Below are 19,204 nucleotides of genomic sequence, written 5' to 3'. Positions count from 1 at the left end.
AGCTTAGTTTGCAACTTACCTCCGTAGGGTTCATGAGAAGCATCAAATACCTACTACAGCTTAGTAAATTACTGTTCTTGTCTCCTGAGAGTGTAACATGAACTTTGAGGAGATAGTCGGGAGAGAAACAACCCAGAGAAGATTGGAAGGAAGCAGAGGTAAGGACAGGAGGAAGTGAGAGATAGCTGAAAGGTATCATTTGGGATTAATGCTACCGGTACTCTTTCTCCTGGTTTCACATAGTATTTACCCTGCCCTGTTAAGGAAAGAATACATTCTCCTTAGAAAAATGGTTAAAGCAACAGTTATTACAGACTCAAAGACCCTTTTACTGGCCTACCCCCACCCCCCTACCTTACCCTTTTTTAACCCTGTAGAGTCTGGTTCATTCTACACGTTCCCAAATTTTCAGCCACTATTTCTACTTCGACTGCTGGCCTCCAGGCTCATATTTTCAGCTGCCTACTAACATTTCTCAGAGTGTTCCATCTTTCTTCCTAAATAAATTTCTCTTCTTGCATATATTGTCTGAGTAATGGTTCTACCAACTTTTCCATCTTCTTTGACCTAATTTATCCCCCTTTTCCTCTCCCTTCTCAGCCCAGTCTGATTTTCATGAACCTTTTTAAATACCTTTCCAGTACATTCTCTCTTCCTTATCTTTGAGTTTCTGACATTTTCAGGATATCAAGTAACTTAACTTCACTTGGTCTTTTTCCACATCTGCACATTGCACAGTGTTCAAGGGAGAGGTAAAGGAAACAATTAATAACTAATGTTTTTGTCACTTTCTCTCCCAGAGAAAGTAACATGTTTCCTCTGCATCTTTTATTTTCTATTTTTTGCCCATTTTCCTCTCTGCTGTAATTCATGTTTCTCCCTCTCCCCATCCTCTTTATCCTATGACTTATTGTTCCCTTGGTCTCTCCATGCTTCTGAGGATCATACAGAAAGTAAAGGATCTGGAGATTTGACTTTTCAGTCTTGCAACTCTGTGGAGATGTGCTCTGAATGACTAAAAAGCACTGGAGCTCTGTAGAGCATATAGGAAATGATGGTCTTTTTGGAACCTTGCAGAAGAAGGACAAGGAAGGAAAGGGGCCAGTTTGCATAAGACGGAAACTTTCTAAGTTGATGAGTGTGTTAAGAAATCCTAACAGGCAGTTTCCCGGAGAGTGGGCAGTTTGAGGTAGTATGGAGAATATAATTAACTTAATAGTCAGAAGGTCTGTACTCTAGTGCAAGCCTTGCTTCTAACTGGCTGCGTCACCTTAAATAAGTCACTTAGACTGGTTCTTGTTCCTTGTTTCCAAAATGAGCGTTTAGAATAGGTGAGTTTTAAGGTCCTGCTCAGTTCTAAAATACAGATTCCAATAGAACTGAGTAACTTAGTGTTAAAACTAATGTGGGGTTTTTTGGTATGTGTGCATTTTAAAAAAACTTTTGGTTTTTGACCTAACTGAAGGCAATATACTATTTTTATTTTTCCTTACTTTCAAAACTGATACCTCCAACAAAAATTCAAGGGAATTTATTTAAATATAATTGCTTTAAAAATGTTTTATGATAGACTTAATCTGCATTGAGCACATTTTAATTTTGTGTGGGACTAACTTCATATTTCTACTAACCATTTCCTTTGAATAACTGTTCTTTCACCCGCTGTAGTCTTTGAAGAGGACTCAAGTGTTTGCCTGTTAGTAAAAAACATCTTATTTCCCATGTTATATTTTGTATGTTGAAAAAAATTTATTCTTATAAATATCCTCAATTCTAGCCCTTTAGATATTTATAAGCTGCATGATTACTAATATCTTTTCCAGAGATTATTTCAGTGGGTGAAAGAGATTACTCTTTTATTTTCTTTGTGTTGTTCTTTTTCACTTCTTATATTATTTAGAAACTTATTTAAAATTTTCCTTTTTTTATATCTTTTTATGTTACAAAAGACCTGTGTCTTCATTGTATATTAAAATGAGTTGTGTACTAAAATGAATTTATCAAACTAAGTTAAACCATGAATTGCAACTTAACCTGACAGATCATTTTTTAAATAAACTTCAAAATATGTTTTTAACCAGAAATGGGCAAAATTTTGTTTCTAGATTTTGTTCAAAGACCATTTGATTTACTAAGAATTTTTTGATAAGTTAGGGCATGTCTCCTAGAATTGTTGTCTGTAAGACCTCAAAACCTTTGAAGTAAGCTGAAATAGGAGACATTAATTTACATGTTTATTCTAGCTGTTAGATATATTTCTAAATTATTTATTATACAAATGGGATGGTCATTAAAATTTAGAGACGTAGCTATCTGATGTAGTTATTAACAGATTATAATTGCTATCAGTAACCTATCCAAAATAAGCTAAGTCCAAACATTCTCCTGCATATTTTAATTTTTAGATCGAAGAAAGCAAAGAATTCAATTGATAAATCAACTGAAACTGACAATGGCTATGTATCCCTTGATGGGAAAAAGACTGTTAAAAGCAGTGAAGATGGAATACAAAACCGTGAACCTCAGTGTGAAACTATTCAACCAGAAGAGACAGCCTGGAACGCAGGAATACTGCGTTCCAGGGATGGTCCTAGCAAAGTACGTGTGATTTTTAAAATAGTTTGCCTGTGTGATTTTATATTAGCTAATGTGAAGTGACTTAGATATAGTAGTTGCCCTTGAACTATTTTCTCCAGAATTAATTCTGTGAGCCTTTGTAACACGAAACTGTAAATGAGATAAAGTGTTGTGATTAAACTTGATTGACGATATAATCTGACACCTTCTGAATTGATGGCTTCAGTTTTTCCAAAATGTTTTTTTTGAGACAAGGTCTTAACTCTGTTATCCAGGCTGGAGTGAGATGGTGTGATCTTGGCTCACAGCAGCCTCAGCCTCCCAGGCACAAATGATCTTCCCGCCGTAGCCTCCTGAGTAGCTAGAACTACAGGCATGTGCCACCATGCCCAGCTAATTTTTTTTTTTTTTTTTCGTAGAGACAGGGCTTAGCCATGTTGCCCACACTGGTCTCGAACTTTTGGACTCAAGCAATCCACCCACCTCAGCCTTCCAAAGTTCTGGGATTATAGGCATGAGCCACTGTGGCTAGCCCCAAAACGTTAAAAGCATTTTATAACTTATAGTTGTTGTTTGTTAAGCCTTTTTCTTTCCCTACTTCTATGTGTGTAAGAATTTACACTAAGTGGAACATGTAATAATTCAGAAAGCTGAACTAGGAAACCAGTTTTCCATTCATGTTCTCTATAAGAAGATACCTTGTTTTTCCTGCATTCATTACCTGTGGTGTCAACATATCTGTTTTGTTTTCTTTTGTTTTGTTTTTAATCTGGAAAAAATCTTACTGGGGACATATTTGTTAAAGAGAACAATTATTTTTTTACTTTTCCAAAATAGAGAGACTCTGGTTTTATTGCAACAAAGCTTAATGTGATGTCTCTATTTCTTTGCTTCACTGAATTTTTTTTGGTTGAACAGTTTATTCTTTAGAAGCTGTTACTATAAAAAATAGAGAGTCAAATTAAAAGATGTTACCTCTGTTACATTTGGGAATGTGAGCATGAATATATTGTGTTGAGGAAAATAAAGAAAAGAGGATTCTCTAATTTTGGGTAAAGTATATGTTACTACTTGAACGTTCATGTATTTTCAGTACCAGTAACCATAGTACAGCATGGGCCTGCAATGAATGTAGTCCCTTACTCTGATTTTAGATTTTTTTCAGCATTTAGCTCTGATGATGTGAGCCTCTCATCACTGTTATCATTCAGCAGATAAATTTTCAGTCATACAGCTTTCAAACACGTTTTCAGGCTTGTATTAATATTACACAGTAAAGTTGTATGAGGAACATGAAAATATCAATAAAATGTATGCTTTAGAGTCATTTAATTTCATAATTTCTAAACTCTGGATATCTTTTACACATTGATGTGTGTAGAATGTTGTCTGACATGTGCACACATGCAGTTGCTATTTACTTCCTCTTGTCCTATAAACCATTATTAAATTAGTGGTGGGTCTTACAATTGATGGCTTTTCCAGTTTGAAAAAATAGTATAATATATTCTTTCACGTTCTTTTAAGTGATCTCTGTTCTGCTTTTCTCCTGTTTATATTTCTTTTTGTTTGTTTGTTTGTTTTTTGAGACATGGTCTCACTACGTTGCCCAGGCTGGAGTTCAGTGGTGCGATTATAGCTCATTGCAGCCTAAAACTCCTGTGCTCAAGTGATCCTCTCACCTCACTCTCCCGAATAGCTAGGAGTACAGGTGTGCACTGCTATGCCTGGCTGATTTTTTATTTTTATTTTTTTTAAGAGACCGAGTTTCGCTCTGTTGCCCAAGCTGGTCTCGAACCCCTGGCCTCAAACAGTCCTCCCACCTCAGCCTCCCAAAGTGCTGGGATTACAGGCTTGAGCCACTGTGCCTGGCTTATTTCTTATTTTTGGAAACTGTTTCAAATCCTTTTATGAACAGAAATATTATGGGATAATATTTGACAAATGGCTATTGAAGTACTTTTAAAAGTAAAAATGCTTTAAAAGTATAGTCACTGATTTAAGATATTTTTTCAGAAAATCAGGTAATACTAATTAGTTACTTTGTGGTAGTTGAGGATATTTTGAAGTTATGTGTATATATGTATGTGTAATTTCAAATTTCATAGTTTAAAAGCTAAAAGGTTGGTTAGAAATTACCTATAATCCTCTTTGTGTACTCCCCACTTAGGATACCCAAAGGAAAGTAACAAATGTCTCTGATGAAGTCTCCAGTGAGGAAGGTCCTGAAACAGGATACTCATTACGTCGTCATGTGGACAGGACTTCTGAAAGCGTTCTTCGGAATAGAAAGTCACACCATTATAAGAAACATTACCCTAATGAGGTATATACTTTGTCCTTAAGTATATACATACATATCTATTTTATATGTTACTAATTTATAACTTCTTTCAACAATTAAAAATTGTTGAAATAAATATTTCACATTATTATCAATATTTATTGTTGTGTGATCTGGATTTATAAAATAGCAGTTTTATGTTTATGTATTGCACATGTATTGATAGCCACATATTTCAGCTCACTTTGTATTATCTTTGAAGACTCATACATTGCTTGTTGTTTGCTTTTAAAGAAGATCATTCTGGAGAGAGAATCTGCACACTCCTATGTTCACTTTTCTACAATTTTAAAGGCTTTATACATTTGATCATAGCAAAGTTATTATTTTAAGTAACTTCCTTCACGTTGCTGTCACCAGTTATTAAGTCCCCATACTGCAAAATTCAGTTCTTTTTTCTTTGTTTCCCTTTTTCCTTATTAATCTTTATTGTCTCTAAACTCTTTTCAACTATATCATATCTCTTGAGCTTAAAATTATTTAAAGAATTTCATTCAGTTGTATTTTCAGTTTCTAATCTGAGGGTAGAACATTTGGCTTTAAGGCAAATAAATTACACTGTTTATCACTTTTTTATAAACATTACCTTTTACTCTTTTTGAGCTATGTTAGTATTTTTTTCCTTGATGGTTTTGGGTTAAACTTGTAAAAAAAAACACATGTTACGTTGTGCTGGAATATGATTGCCTTCAGAGTATTAAGATTAGAAGAGTTACTATTCTTGGCACCCTCTGCTTTGTGGTTGTGTCTCTGGTTAATCTTTCTGGTGATTGTGGTTTTGTTTCTTTTCCCAGTGGTTGCCATTAGACAGACCCTAATGCCGGTGTGTCTGCTCCATTGCCTCTTCACCCACGTCATTTGATGTAGTGTCCCTTGTTCCTAAACCAGATAACCAAGCTTGTAAAATTTTGTCTTACTGTATGTACTGTTAGAAGTCAGTTGGTGCTGCAAGGGAGCTGGAGGGCTGTTTGACCTCTCTCCCAGAATAAATTATTTGGCAGTAGAGGTATTTTTCTTACTCCATGATCTTTGCTCTTGTTGGTTTGCAACTGTATTTTAAACAATTGAGGTTCTTGAAGGGCAGAACATTATTCAAGCTATTAATTTTAACTTTTAAATTAAAAAGTTGCTTAAAATCTTGATTTCCAGCTAAGTAAGGCTGATAGTAAGCATTGGTTGATTCACATCTTTTTTAATGATATAAGAAATTACATGAATATAAAATATGGCTATAAAATTCTTCATCTATAAAGTGAAGAATGTAGACTAGGTGGTATTTTAAAAGCTGCATTCAGTTCTCAAAAATTCTTACTCTTAAACCAGCTTTAAAGGGCTTTTCTAAAAAAAGCAAAATAAAGCCTCCTTTGAATAAATAAAATGGAAACAGAAGATTTGTAGTGCTCTTTTGCATTTTTATTTATAAATTTAAATTTATTTTATAAATTACTGTACTCTCTTCAAATTACTAGTAATGTTTTTTCTTTAAGAATGAGGTATGAAAAAATCATTTGGACCCACCCAAACACAAATGAGCAAGCATCTCTAGCACCTAGATTGTGCCATTTATCACTAAGTAAACAAAACAAAACAAAAACAAAACAACTTCTTGAAGAAGTGACTGATTCCTGGTTGTTGTTTGTTGCAGGAAATACACAAAATGACCGTGGAACCTCTTACAATATGAGACAGAGCAAGGAAGCTATCAAAGACTACTAAGGTCTTTTCAGAAAGACTTGGGAGCCAAAGATAGAGTAGTTTGAACTTTAGTTTTTCTTTATAAAAGTATTCCAATGATAAACGAAAAACAAAATGAAAAAGAAAATTCTTTGGGGAAGTATTTTGTGCATGGATGGGATTAGTGGGCTTTATTGTAAGATAATGGGTCAGGAACCTAGCCATTCGTTGTAAGCCTCCCAGATGGCGATATCTATAGATAAACTTTTTAGGGGCATGTATTTTTTAGGGAAGAATCATCCAGTCTTCTAGTGGGATGGCGGTAGTAGGTAATACAACAGGCTGCTCTGGTGTTTGGCACCAAAGGAACCGGGGATGAGGTGGGAATCTTGTCATATAATGTGTAGACTTTCATTTAATTCCCGTTTTTTGCCTTTTTCTACTCTCTACTATATCCAGTTGACTTCTTCCAGTGTTCTGTTGGGAGGAGTTACTTGGTTATCTGGGATGCAGGAGGCTTCCTAGGGAACTGACAGCTTCTTTTAAGTGTTTCTTCTGTTTCCTACTCTGTCTTGCTTTGTTCAACTCTACAAATATTGTTCAATTTTTACTCCCAATTGTAGGTTAGCTTTTCATCTCAGAAAGGTAACATTTGATGAGAAGCATAATGAAGAAACCGTGGGCTTAGAGTTAGACTATTTAAATGACCTTGGGAAAATTATTTAACTTCTGAGTTTTTTAAAACAATTTTTCTTCCACCCCCCCATGAAACATTTATGTTTTAAGTTCATATTCCCTTCAAATAAATACTGTGTGTTCTCTAAATTTGATTATATGTTCGGTTTGGGCGTCTCAAGATTTGAAATGATGAGCAGTACAAACCAAAACAAATGTGTTTTATTTTGTACTGTTCAATTCTCAAATTTTCTTTTTTTAGACTTTATTTGGCAATTTGTAGTAATATTCACTATTAATCACACAAATATTGTAGGTAAAATTCTGTTTGAAATGAAGACAATTATAGGCAATAGTTTTTAGGTTTTTTTTTGTTTGTTTGTTTGTTTTGAAACGGAGTTTCACTCTCCTAGCCCAGGCTGGAGTGCAGTAGCGTGATCTCGGCTCACTGCAACCTCTGCCTCACAGGTTCAAGTGATTCTCCTGCCTCAGCTAATTTTTGTATTTTAATGGGGTTTCGCCATGTTGGCTAGGCTGGTCTTGATCCACCCACCCGGACCTCCCAAAGTGCTGGGATTATAGGGGTGAGCCACTGCTCCCAGCCAGATTTTTAAATGTATAAAATGACCCACTTGGCCAGGTGCGGTGCTCACGCCTGTAATCCCAGCACTTTGGGAGGCTGAGGCGGGCGGATCACGAGGTCAAGAGATCAAGACCATCCTGGCCAACATGGTAAAACCCCATCTCTACAAAAAATACAAAAATTAGCTGACTGTGGTGGCACGCGCCTGTAGTCCCAGCTACTTGGGAGGCTGTGGCAGGAGAATCGCTTGAACCCAGGAGGCAGAGGTTGCAGTAAGCCAAGATCACGCCACTGCCCTCCAGCCTGGCGACAGGGTAAGATTCCATCTCAAAAAAGCCCACTTATTAATCTGCATTTGGCAAAAAACACTTCTAAAGAATTATATATATTTTCTTAATCAGGTAATCATTAATTAGTTTCAGTTAAAGTCATCAGGCCTTTAATCCTGTTACTATTTCCAAATCTGATTAGCAAGTCTGCATCAGAAGTTATAGATAATAAACTATCTTTATCACAAATTTTAAATTAGCAATTATTAAAAGCTTAATGCTTTCTGTGCCTTGCTAATGAAAACTGGTGACATTAGAGAACCTGAAATATTTTTGGAGTGCTGTTTATAAAACAAAGCAGAGTGATATTTGTCTTCTTTTTCTTTCTATATTTATTTTGTTTTTACTTATTAATCATTTTCTTCTCTTTTAAAAGTTTTTCTTTTTACTTCTTTCTAAACAAACAGCCCTTCTCCCACAAACACTCTATTAACACACTGTAGATTCATAATCCCCATTCTAATATCAGTAGATTAATTATTAATATTGTACCTCATTCACTCGAGGTATTTTGTTACCTGTGGTAAGGAGATGGCCAAAAAAAAAAAAAAAAAAATCCGTCTTTTGTGGACTTGTAGTGTATTGAGATTTGCAATCTATTTGAGAATATTAAACACATGAATATTAAGACAGACAATATTGGCCGCACATGCGGTGGCTCACACCTGTAATTCCAGCACTTTGGGAGACTGAGGTGGGCGGATCCCTTGAGCTCAGAAGTTAGAGACCCACCTGTGCAACATGGCGAAACCCCATCTCTCAAAAAGAAAAAAAACGAAGCACAAAATTTAGCCAGGCGTGGTGGTACATGCATGTAGTCCTGCTTCAAAAAAAAGAGGCCAGTGCCATGGCTCACCCCTGTAATCCCTGCACTTTGGGAGGCTGAGGTGGGTGGATCATTTGAGGTCGTGAGTTCCAGACCATTCTGGCCGACATGGTAAAACCCCATCTCTACTGAAATACAAAAATTAGCCTGGTGTGGTGGCGGGCTCCTGTAGTCCTAGTTACTCAGGAGGCTGAGGCAGGAGAATTGCTTGAACCCAGGAGGTAGAGGTTGCAGTGAGCTGAGATTGTGCCGCTGCACTCCAGCCTGGGTGACAGAGTGACTCCATCTCAAAAAAAAAAAAAAAAAGTGTGTATATATATACATATGTGTGTATATATGCGTATATATATACATATATGTGTGTATATATGTGTATATATACACATATATGTGTGTATATATGTGTATATATACACACATATATGTGTGTATATATGTGTATATATACACACATATATGTGTGTATATATGTGTATATATACACACATATATGTGTGTATATATATAGAGAGAGAGAGATTGATTCTGGAAAGCAGTGCAAAATTTATTGTCAAATGAATATAAATAATAACTCACTTCAGGCCGGGCTTGATGGCTCACGCCTGTAATCTCTGTACTTTCGGAGGCCAAGGTGGGTGGATCACCTGAAGTCAAGACCAGCCTGGCCAACATGGTGAAACCCCATCTCTACTAAAAATACAAAAATTAGCCAGTTGCAGCGGCATGCATCTGTAACCCCAGCTACTCGGGAGGCTGAGGCAGGAGAATCACTTGAACCCGAGAGGTGGAAGTTGTGGTGAGTGGAGATTACATGTCACTGTACTCCACCCTGGGCGACAGAGTGAGCCTCTGTCTCAAAATAATAATAATAATAATAATAATAATAATAATAATAATAACTCACTTCAGGGACAAAGTGATCACTCTAGGTAGGTGGCTTTAAGGTAGCATTTGTTGAGCCCCTGCTTTGTGCCAGGTTTGTATTCAAAGTTCCCATGCTCATTTAATTTTTAACAGCTTTTTAAAGGAGTGCAGGATTAATGATAAGAGGTAGGAGCATAATTAAGGCCTAGGGTAGAACATAATCAAAGCAAAGAACAAGCCATGCTTAGGGACTCAGGAGTAGCCTACTGTCACTGGAGAAAAAGGTTGTGGTATGTAGTGGAAGACATGGTAAAAAATTAGCACATATGAAGATGAACATGCTAGATGAAGGAGTGAGAACTTTATCCAGGGGAGCAGTGAGAAGCCAAGGAAAGATTTCGACTAGAGGAGTCAAAGAACAGCTGTGCTTTAGGAAGGTTAATCTGGAAAGAAGAGGAAGGCCTTTTAGGCAAAGATCAATTAGGAGGTGCTTATGGCAATGAAGGTATAAATGATAGTCTGAACACAGTGATAGCACAGGAAAGACAAAGGAATATAATGCATTTTAAAGATACATGACAAATCTAGTCACAGAGGACAGCAGAAAAAAAAAAACAAAAGAATTTGAACTTACCTGACTATAAGGATGGCTATGACCATGATTTATTCAGTAAAAGTTCTTTTTAATTAATTTAAATCAAAATTTTACTCATTTTTATTTTGTACATTACATACTCCCAGGATAAAGTAAACTGATTAGAAATTATTTAACTTGTTTTAGTTTTTTACTTTTATACCACAGATTATCTCAAGAACATGAATTGGCAATTTCCTTCTTGGTTTAGATACCAATTTTATGTTGATTTCACTTCCATTTGCAAAACAAAAACAGTAGATAAATCCATTCTTGCTTAAAAAAAAAGAAAACTAGAACAAGAAAATACAGTCATTCCTTGGTATCCACGTGGGATTGGTGGATATCCTGCCCTTCTACAAATACCAAAATCCGAGGATTCTCAAGTCTCACAGTCAGCCCTGTGGAACCTGATGACACATAAAGTCAGCCCTCGCCCTCCAGTTCTCCAAAACTGTGGGTTCTGCATCTCAGGAATATTGTATTTTATCTGCAGATGTGGAATGCATGGATATGGAAGACCAATGGTATCGCCATTAATAACATCAATTAAAGTCAGTTAATGTTCACCGTGCGGACCATTTGCACTTAGACTACTCTCTGTGCCTATCTGAGTTGTGAACTTCATATAAAATTTAAGAGAAAATAAATACAACCCTTGTATGCAAAGTAATATCTGAGCTGAAATATGAAATCAAATAAATTTTGATGTGAGGGTTTTTTGTTACTGAATAAAAACTAATATATTTTGTAATGTTTTGCTCTCTCACTGTCTTTTGAGGGTGTATTTGTTGTTTTAGCAAAAAGTATCAATATACGGGTTCTGATAGAATCCTTTGAGTTGGAAAGGGTACATAAATTGTATTAATGTCAAAGAATATCTTGATTTCAGGATGCCCCTAAATCGGGTACTAGTTGCAGCTCTCGCTGTTCAAGTTCCAGACAGGATTCTGAGAGTGCAAGGCCAGAATCTGAAACAGAAGATGTGTTATGGGAAGACTTGTTACATTGTGCAGAATGCCATTCGTCTTGTACCAGTGAGACAGATGTGGAAAATCCTCAAATTAATCCATGTGTGAAAAAAGAATATAGAGACGACCCTTTTCATCAGGTTGGTTTATGGTTTTGGCTTATGTGGAGCTATCAGTCAAGCTCCTTTGAATTTATGTTCAAATTTTACAGAGGTGAAGAAAAAGCTTACATTCAAGCTTATATTTCTGTAATTTTTTTTCTTTTTGTGTGAGCTGTGGTCTGGCTTCATCAAAACATAGAATCTCAGTATTTACATTGTGGTTATGTATGTTCCTGATTGGTAAAGTTTTGTAAGTCAAATCGTGTGTTAGGTGCATTAGTACTTTCTTACTCAACATACTTTGTGGCCAGATGCATGTACACCTTGGTCTAAACTCCACCTATAGGATTATATTCACAAATCTACATCTCATGAATATCAAATTTGTATCTCCAAGTGCCCATAGTAATGCTATCCAATGGAAATATTATGAGAGTCAGATATATAATTTTAAATTTTCTAGTAGCCTCATTAAATTTTTTTAAAGGGGAAATTCTAATATGTTTTATTTAGTCCATTATATTCAAAATATCACTTTAACATATAACTAATATGAAAAATATTAATGAAATATTTTAGATTTTTAATACTAAATCTTCAAAATCCAGTGTAAACACTTAGAGCACATCTCATTTTGGACTAGCCACATTTCTTTTTTTTTTTTTCTTTGAGATGGAGTCTCACTCTTGTCACCCAGGCTGGAGTACAATGGCACAATCTCAACTCACTTCAACCTTTGCTTCCCAGGTTCCAGCGATTCTTCTGCCTCAGCATCCTGAGTAGCAGGGATCACAGGCGCCCACCACCACACCCAGCTAATTTTTGTATTTTTAGTAGCGACAGGCTTTCACCATGTTGGCCAGGCTGGTCTCGAACTCCTGACCTCAAGTGATTCTCCCACCTCGGTCTCCCAAAGTGCTGGGATTACAGGCGTGAGCCACCCTGCCCAGCCGTACTAGCCACATTTCAAATGCTAAATAGCCACATGTGAGGAGAGCATAGGATATCTTTATTTGAGTGTCCCACCAATACCTCAGATTTAGCCAGTTCTCCCTCATAAATCTGTTTTTCTTATTCCATTCAGAATTTTGGTGAATGACATCTCCATTCATCTACCCACTAGTCTAGAAACTTGGTGGTCATTTAAAATTCTCACTGGGCTTCCCCTTATCTCTCTTATCCAACTCTTTATCTAATCCTGTCAATAAAACCAAGTCAAGTCAGAAAACTAGAGACAAAAAAAGAGAACTTTAAATCTGATAAAAGGGTAACGCATAGCCATCAAAGAACCTTCTGCTATAACAATACCAGAGGCTGGGTGGCTTAAACAACAAACATTTATTTCTCACAGTTCTGGAGCCTAGAAGTCCAAGATCAGGGTGCCAACATGATTGGTTCTTGGTAAAGGTTCTCTTCCTGGTTTACAACAGCTATCTTATCCTTGTATCCTTACATAGTAGAAATAAGAGAGCTCTTGTCTCTTTACCTCCGTCTGGTTTTGGTTGGAGTTAGACTGATTTAAAGTCCATATTAAAAAGCAAAATATCAAGAATAGCAAAAACAGTTTTGAAGAACAACAGGAATCTTTCCCTACTGGATATAAAAATTTACTTTAAATTTAATACTCTTAAGATAGTATGATATAGATACATAAACATATATACCAATGGAATAGAATAGAAAACCCAGAAATAGACCTGTGTTTATAATGGATCACTAATACGTGACATTAAGTGGCATCACAAATCAGTAGAAAAAGAACGGACTATATGGTTGTGAGTCAAATGATTATACACATGAAAATTTATTCCAAATAGTTTCTAAAGCATTTAGAAAAGCAAAACTTTAAAACATTTAGAAGAAAATACAGGAGAAAAATATTTGTTACTTCAGATTAGAGAAGAATTTTTAAAAATAAGTTATAAAAAGCACAAACAAAAATGGAGAGATAAATTTGAATATCTTAAGATTTAAAACTTTGGGCATGTTAAAAGATGAGCCACAGGCTGGGAGAAGATATTTCCAGTACATTAACTATCAGAGTGTTACTACATACGGGACATAAAGAACTCCTACAGATGAATAAGTAAAAGACAAATGACTCAATAGAAAAATAAAAGGATGTGAAAAGACAACTCCCCTGATGACTAATAAAATATAAGGGAAGATGGTCAGCCTTGCTATTAATTGGGGAAATGTAATTAGAACAATTAGATACTATTTAATATTGATCAAATTGTCAAAATTTAAAACCTGATAAATTACAATGTTGGCAAGAATGTGAAGAGAGAACTCTAATACTGATGTTTGTTTGTACAGCTACTTTGGAGAGCAGTTTGTCATTATATAGTAAAGCTGAAGTTCTGTATATTCTAAGACCCTTTCATTCCACTTTAGAATATAGGCACTATCATTGTATTGTGCGTGATAGTGAAAGTTGAAAATATAATAGCCAATAGTAGTGGAATTAATAAATAATGGTGTGTGATAAAACAGTATACAGCAGTGAAATGGAATGAACTCGGCTGCATAGATCAACATGAATAAGTGTTTTTGAATATAATTTTGAATGAAAAAGGCAAGCTGCCATTACTTTAAATAACCCTGTCTCTACTAAAAATACAAAAATTAGCCGGGCATAGTGGCAGGCACCTGTAATCCCAGCTACTCTGGAGGCTGAGGCATGAGAATCACTTGAACCTGGGAGGCAGGGGTTGCAGTGAGTTGAGATTGTGCCATCGCACTCCAGCCTGAGTGATGGAGCGAGATTCTGTCTCAAAAATAAAATATAAAAAGGATGGCTATGAATGTTTAGAAAAAACCAAGTGGTAATTAGAAGGGAAATTGAGCTGAGTGTTTTGGTGTTTACTCCCTAATATATGAGATATTTGAAAACATTGATATACACAGGGGAAAACCGGTAGGGAAGAATCAAAGAGGTACAGGAGAAAATGTTGACTGGTGGAATGACGTTTCTTAGGATTCTGGAGGGGAATCATAATCAGGAAGCTTAGCATTTGACAGGAAGAGGAAAACATTCTCTGCTGAGATAGGAGAATAAGGATGAGTGCATGCAACAAGCAAGATGGTAAGAGAGTTATTGCCTGATGATCTCTTTTCTGTGGAGTGCAAGAGTCCAAGGGATCTACTGGCAATAAGGGAGATGATACAAGAGGAGGCTTTTGGATGGTGGTGAGGGCTTTAAGTTAACATTTGTGGAGAATGGAGGAAGGAGACAGGGAGGGAGGGAGAAAGGGTGGGGGCGGGGGGGGTGGAGAGAGAGACAGTGTGTGTGTGTGTGTATTCAAGCCAATGAACACATCAAAACAATCATGCCACCTTGCCACATTGTTGAGGGTCCAGCTGGAATCTGAAACCATGAATTTGTAGTTGCCTATTCTACACAGCTATGTGATGTTTTCTGGAATGTAGTTGTTACTATATCTGACATTTAATAAGCATTTACTTATGCCACACACTGTGCAAAGTAATCTAGCTGCAGTATCTCATGTATTTAACCTTCATAACCTTTGGTAATGTAGTTTATTTTCATTTTACATTGCTCAGAGTTGAGTAATGTGCCCAAAGTCACACGGAGTAAGTGCTCAATAAATAGTTGCTATTCAAGGGACAGGAGAGGGGATGATTGAAATGGTGGATCTGGTAGGAGTCTAATCATTAGATTGTTAAATCGAGAAGGCAATGAAATCAGGAAGGGACTGATACATTTATGGATAGGTGTGTTCAAGGGAACAAGTGTTTTAGAATTGAAGGTTTGAGAGACCAGTTAAGATGGGAAGTTGTAGTAGATTCATTTCAGAAGTAGAGCAGTTCGTATGGTGACAAGGTCTAGGGTGTGGCTATGGGAGTAGTTTAGAGTCCTTGGTATTGAAGAAATGAAAAAACAGTGAACAATCCATGAAAGCATAGGTTGTTGAATGAATCATCTGTATATTCATCTAAGTCACTGAGACTAACAACTGGAGTTAAGACTGAGGGAAATGCCTGTGAGCTATTTTCCCAGAGATAACTGTAAGCAGCATAAAAGCAGGGACCGTGTGTTTTTTTGCTCAGTGTTGTATCACACAGTGTGAGGTACACAGTAGGTATTTAATAAATATTGAATGCCTGAAACAAAATTAAATTTTTTCAAAACATGCCAATTCCAGTGCTTTCTTAAATGATATTAAAAATTGTTTTATGATGTCTATGCAGAGTAAATTGCTCCTAAGTCTGTCACATAAAATTTGTTAATGCTCTACTCTGTATATCTAATTATAGTGTCTTAGGCTTATATTGTTTTTGCTTTTAGATTAAAGACTTGATCTTATTCAGATTTTTAATTCTCAGGTTTCAAAAAATAAGCTCATGCTTTTAGATTTACTAGTAGCTAAGTAATGGAAATTAGCTCCCTTTACTAAAAAGCTACTAGTTTTTTTCTTGTTTAACCAGTCTGTGCTAGGTTTGGAAGACCTTTTTCTGCCTACTATACAGATAGAAAAAATCCCTTCTCATGAAAAAACACTGAGCATTTGAATTAGTATATTCTAATCAGAATATTCCCAAATGTGTATCTTTGTTTTATTTTGTTTGTAAATAGTAATTGAAACATTTCCACAGGAGAAAATTTTTCTCCTCTAGTCCTTCTCTATAGCTGAATATATACTAAAATATAAAGCTATATTCAGCTGAAATTCAGTTTTTAGTAAGTGTAAAGCTTAAATGGCTGCATTCCCACAGTTGGAAACAACGAGTATGTGGTTGTCATGGTGAATTTATTTGAAATAAAACATGCCACCATTTAAGCATTAAGGTTTTCAGGTAGTTTTGAATGAACAAGGAGCAAAGCAGTTGAGATTTTAAATAAGGATAAAGTATAGTCATTTTAAAAGTTCTACATTTTTGGATCTGTGATGCTGTCTCCAAAGCAAAAAAAAAATTTTAAGTTCTAAATTTTAGTTTGAAAACATATATAGCGGCCGGGCACAGTGACTCACGCATGTAATCCCAGCTTGGGAGGCTGAGACGGGTGGATTACTTGAGGTCAGGAGTTCAAGACTAGCCTGGCCAACATGGTGAAACCTTGTCTCTTATTAAAAATACAAAAATTAGTCAGGCATGGTGGTGGGCACAGTGGCGGGCACCTGTAATCCCAGCTGCTCAGGAGGCTGAGGCACGAGCACTGCTTGAACCCGGGAGGTGAAGGTTTCAGTGAGCCAAGAACTGCACTCCAGCCTGGGCGGTAGAGTGCGACATAGTCTCAAAAAAAAAGAAAAGAAAAGAAAAGAAAAAGATAAAAGAAAATATATTTAGAGTAACCTATGTGATAAAATTATAAAATGAAATTATTTGCTCTAATGTTTTCCCTGAATCTTTTAAAAAAGTATTTCATGTGATGCTATTCTCCACACTGCAGACATGATTCAACAAGACTGTTTTTCAATGTACATTTCACACCCACACACATAGAGAGAGACAAAGAGAGAAATATAGCAGTCTTTTCAATTTATTTTTTCAAGTTTCTACACACAACATTGAACATGTAATTAACTCTTTTAAAATTCACCAGTTTCTAATTGTTGTCTTCTCTTTTGCCTTTAGGCTTTCTAGAAATATTGTAATATCAGATGCTGGATAGAGTAATTGATTGGCAAGTTAGCTAGATGAAAAAGGAGTGCTTTTGGAAGGACGATGAGAATGTCCTGATTTCCTATTTCTATCTCTAGATGGGCTTTCTTGGTATTGATATATTCCTTTCTTCATGTAATTAGGAAGACGTTAATTCACTATTCCAGACTGAGAGTTTAAAAAAGTCTGTAAATCAGTGGTTGAAATCTTTTGGCTCTCAAGCTTCTTTCCTTCTAGCTTCTTGCATTTCTTGTTTCTGGCTTTTTGGTTCCATTACGCTTAACAATTATAAAATTTCTAGAGAAAGTTTGATATATATTTTGGTACAGATTATTTCTTTCCCAAAACAGAATATTTTGTTTGGAGATAAATGAGGAAATAACATTTGAGAAATTAAGTTGGTAGTTAATAACTAGTATCTTAGCACTCTTCAGGACCTCAAGTAGTGAAATGTATATTATGAAAGTTAAAGTATATTAAAATCCCTTATCTCTGGAAAAGATAAAAATTTTCCACCTCTGTTTTTTTACATTATTGAATTATTATTATTAAACTTTAGTTGAAATTAATCAATGCAACTTTAGTCCCCCAGAGGAAAGTGTTAAAAGTTTACAAGAAACTGTTTTTTTTACCATATTTTAATCACATTTTTGTCCTCTAAAGAATAAATGTACCTAGAGTAGATTCTTCTGTTCATTGTTAGAAGTTATATTTAACGAAATATTTTATAAAATTTGAGGTTGCTACGAATGCCAAAACTATCGTTTTTTAAAAATGTGGGAAGTGGCCAGGCACTGTGGCTCACTCCTGTAATCCCAGCGCTTTGAGAAGCTGAGGTGGGCAGATCACGAGGTCAGGAGTTCGAGACCAACCTGGTCAACATGGTGAAACCCCATCTCTATAAAAATTAAAAAATTAGCCGGGCGTGGTGGTAGGCGCCTATAGTCCCAGCTATAGCAGAGGCGGGAGAATCACTTGAACCCGGGAGGCGGAGGTTGCCGTGAGCTGAGATCACGTCATTGCACTCCAGCCTGGGTAACAGAGCAAGACTCCATCTCAAAAAACAAAATGTAGGAAGTATATGAGTCCTTAAAAATATGCTAGAAATACTACAATATAAACAAGCAAACTGATCTCTATCTGGGTTTAATCTTTTAGTGTTATTTCTCCTCTTGAAGTCTGATTATATAAAGGTTTAGTGTTTCATTAATCTTGTTGCCATCATTAACTGTTCTGCTTTGGGGCTGGGTGCAGTGGTTCACACCTGTAATCCCAGCACTTTGGGAGGTAGAGGCCAGTGGATCACCTGAGGTCAGGAGTTAGAGACCAGCCTGGCCAACATGGTGAAACACTGTCTCTACTAAAAATAAAAAACTTAGCCAGGTATGGTGGCACATGCCTGTAGTCCGAGCTACTCAGGAGGCTGAGTGCTTCAGTTTGTAATATTTGCTCTATCTGAAAAAGACAAAAAGTTAGACTGGTCCTTTGGAGAAATGCTGGATTAAAATATCAGAAAAGTAACTAAATCAGATATTAAACATTAAGTATATAAGGAAGATTCTTTTTCAGGATAAGACTGTAGCACTATATAGTCTTTCAAAGAGATTCAAATCTCGGCTGTCATATTCTTTTTTAATGAATGATCATAAGTTGAACAATGATTACTATGAACAAGTTGATATCCATTTGTCTTTTAGCATTAGTATATTGCAACTATGTAGACTGATTGACAACTAAATACTTTTGCTGACATGTTTTAGTATATTTTTGAACATATGTTGACTAATACTTGTTACAGAAAGTTCTGAACTTGTATAGTTTTATAACCGTGTAACTTCTTATGATATCTGTTCAGTGTATATGCTAACTAATTTTAAGATAGAATTTTAGTGTTTTAGAGTTGTGTGTATAAATATATTAGCTATGCACAGATCTACATATCTCATTTATAAAACATAAATGTATTCACCAATTTTTATTTTTAGTGTCATTAAAATT

General features: G+C 35.8%; 1 protein-coding gene across 5 annotated transcripts in view; it reads left to right on the top strand.

Annotated features, from left to right (window-relative positions):
* PHTF2 (putative homeodomain transcription factor 2) overlaps positions 1-19,204 on the top strand; it is a 160,279-nt gene that overhangs the window by 121,413 nt on the left and 19,662 nt on the right. For all 5 annotated transcript variants that reach the window (XM_007982399.3, XM_073009189.1, XM_073009186.1 and 2 more), the window contains 3 exons: positions 2,406-2,598; positions 4,748-4,903; positions 11,399-11,617. In XM_007982399.3, coding sequence (XP_007980590.1) covers positions 2,406-2,598; positions 4,748-4,903; positions 11,399-11,617 — 568 coding nt within the window. The remainder of the gene's footprint in view (positions 1-2,405; positions 2,599-4,747; positions 4,904-11,398; positions 11,618-19,204) is intronic.

This window comes from Chlorocebus sabaeus, chromosome 21 (assembly GCF_047675955.1).
Source record: "Chlorocebus sabaeus isolate Y175 chromosome 21, mChlSab1.0.hap1, whole genome shotgun sequence".
In the NCBI taxonomy this organism is placed as follows: Eukaryota; Metazoa; Chordata; class Mammalia; order Primates; family Cercopithecidae; genus Chlorocebus; species Chlorocebus sabaeus.
Note: the sequence above shows the minus strand (reverse complement) of the source record. Positions and strands in the feature narration are given on the sequence as shown.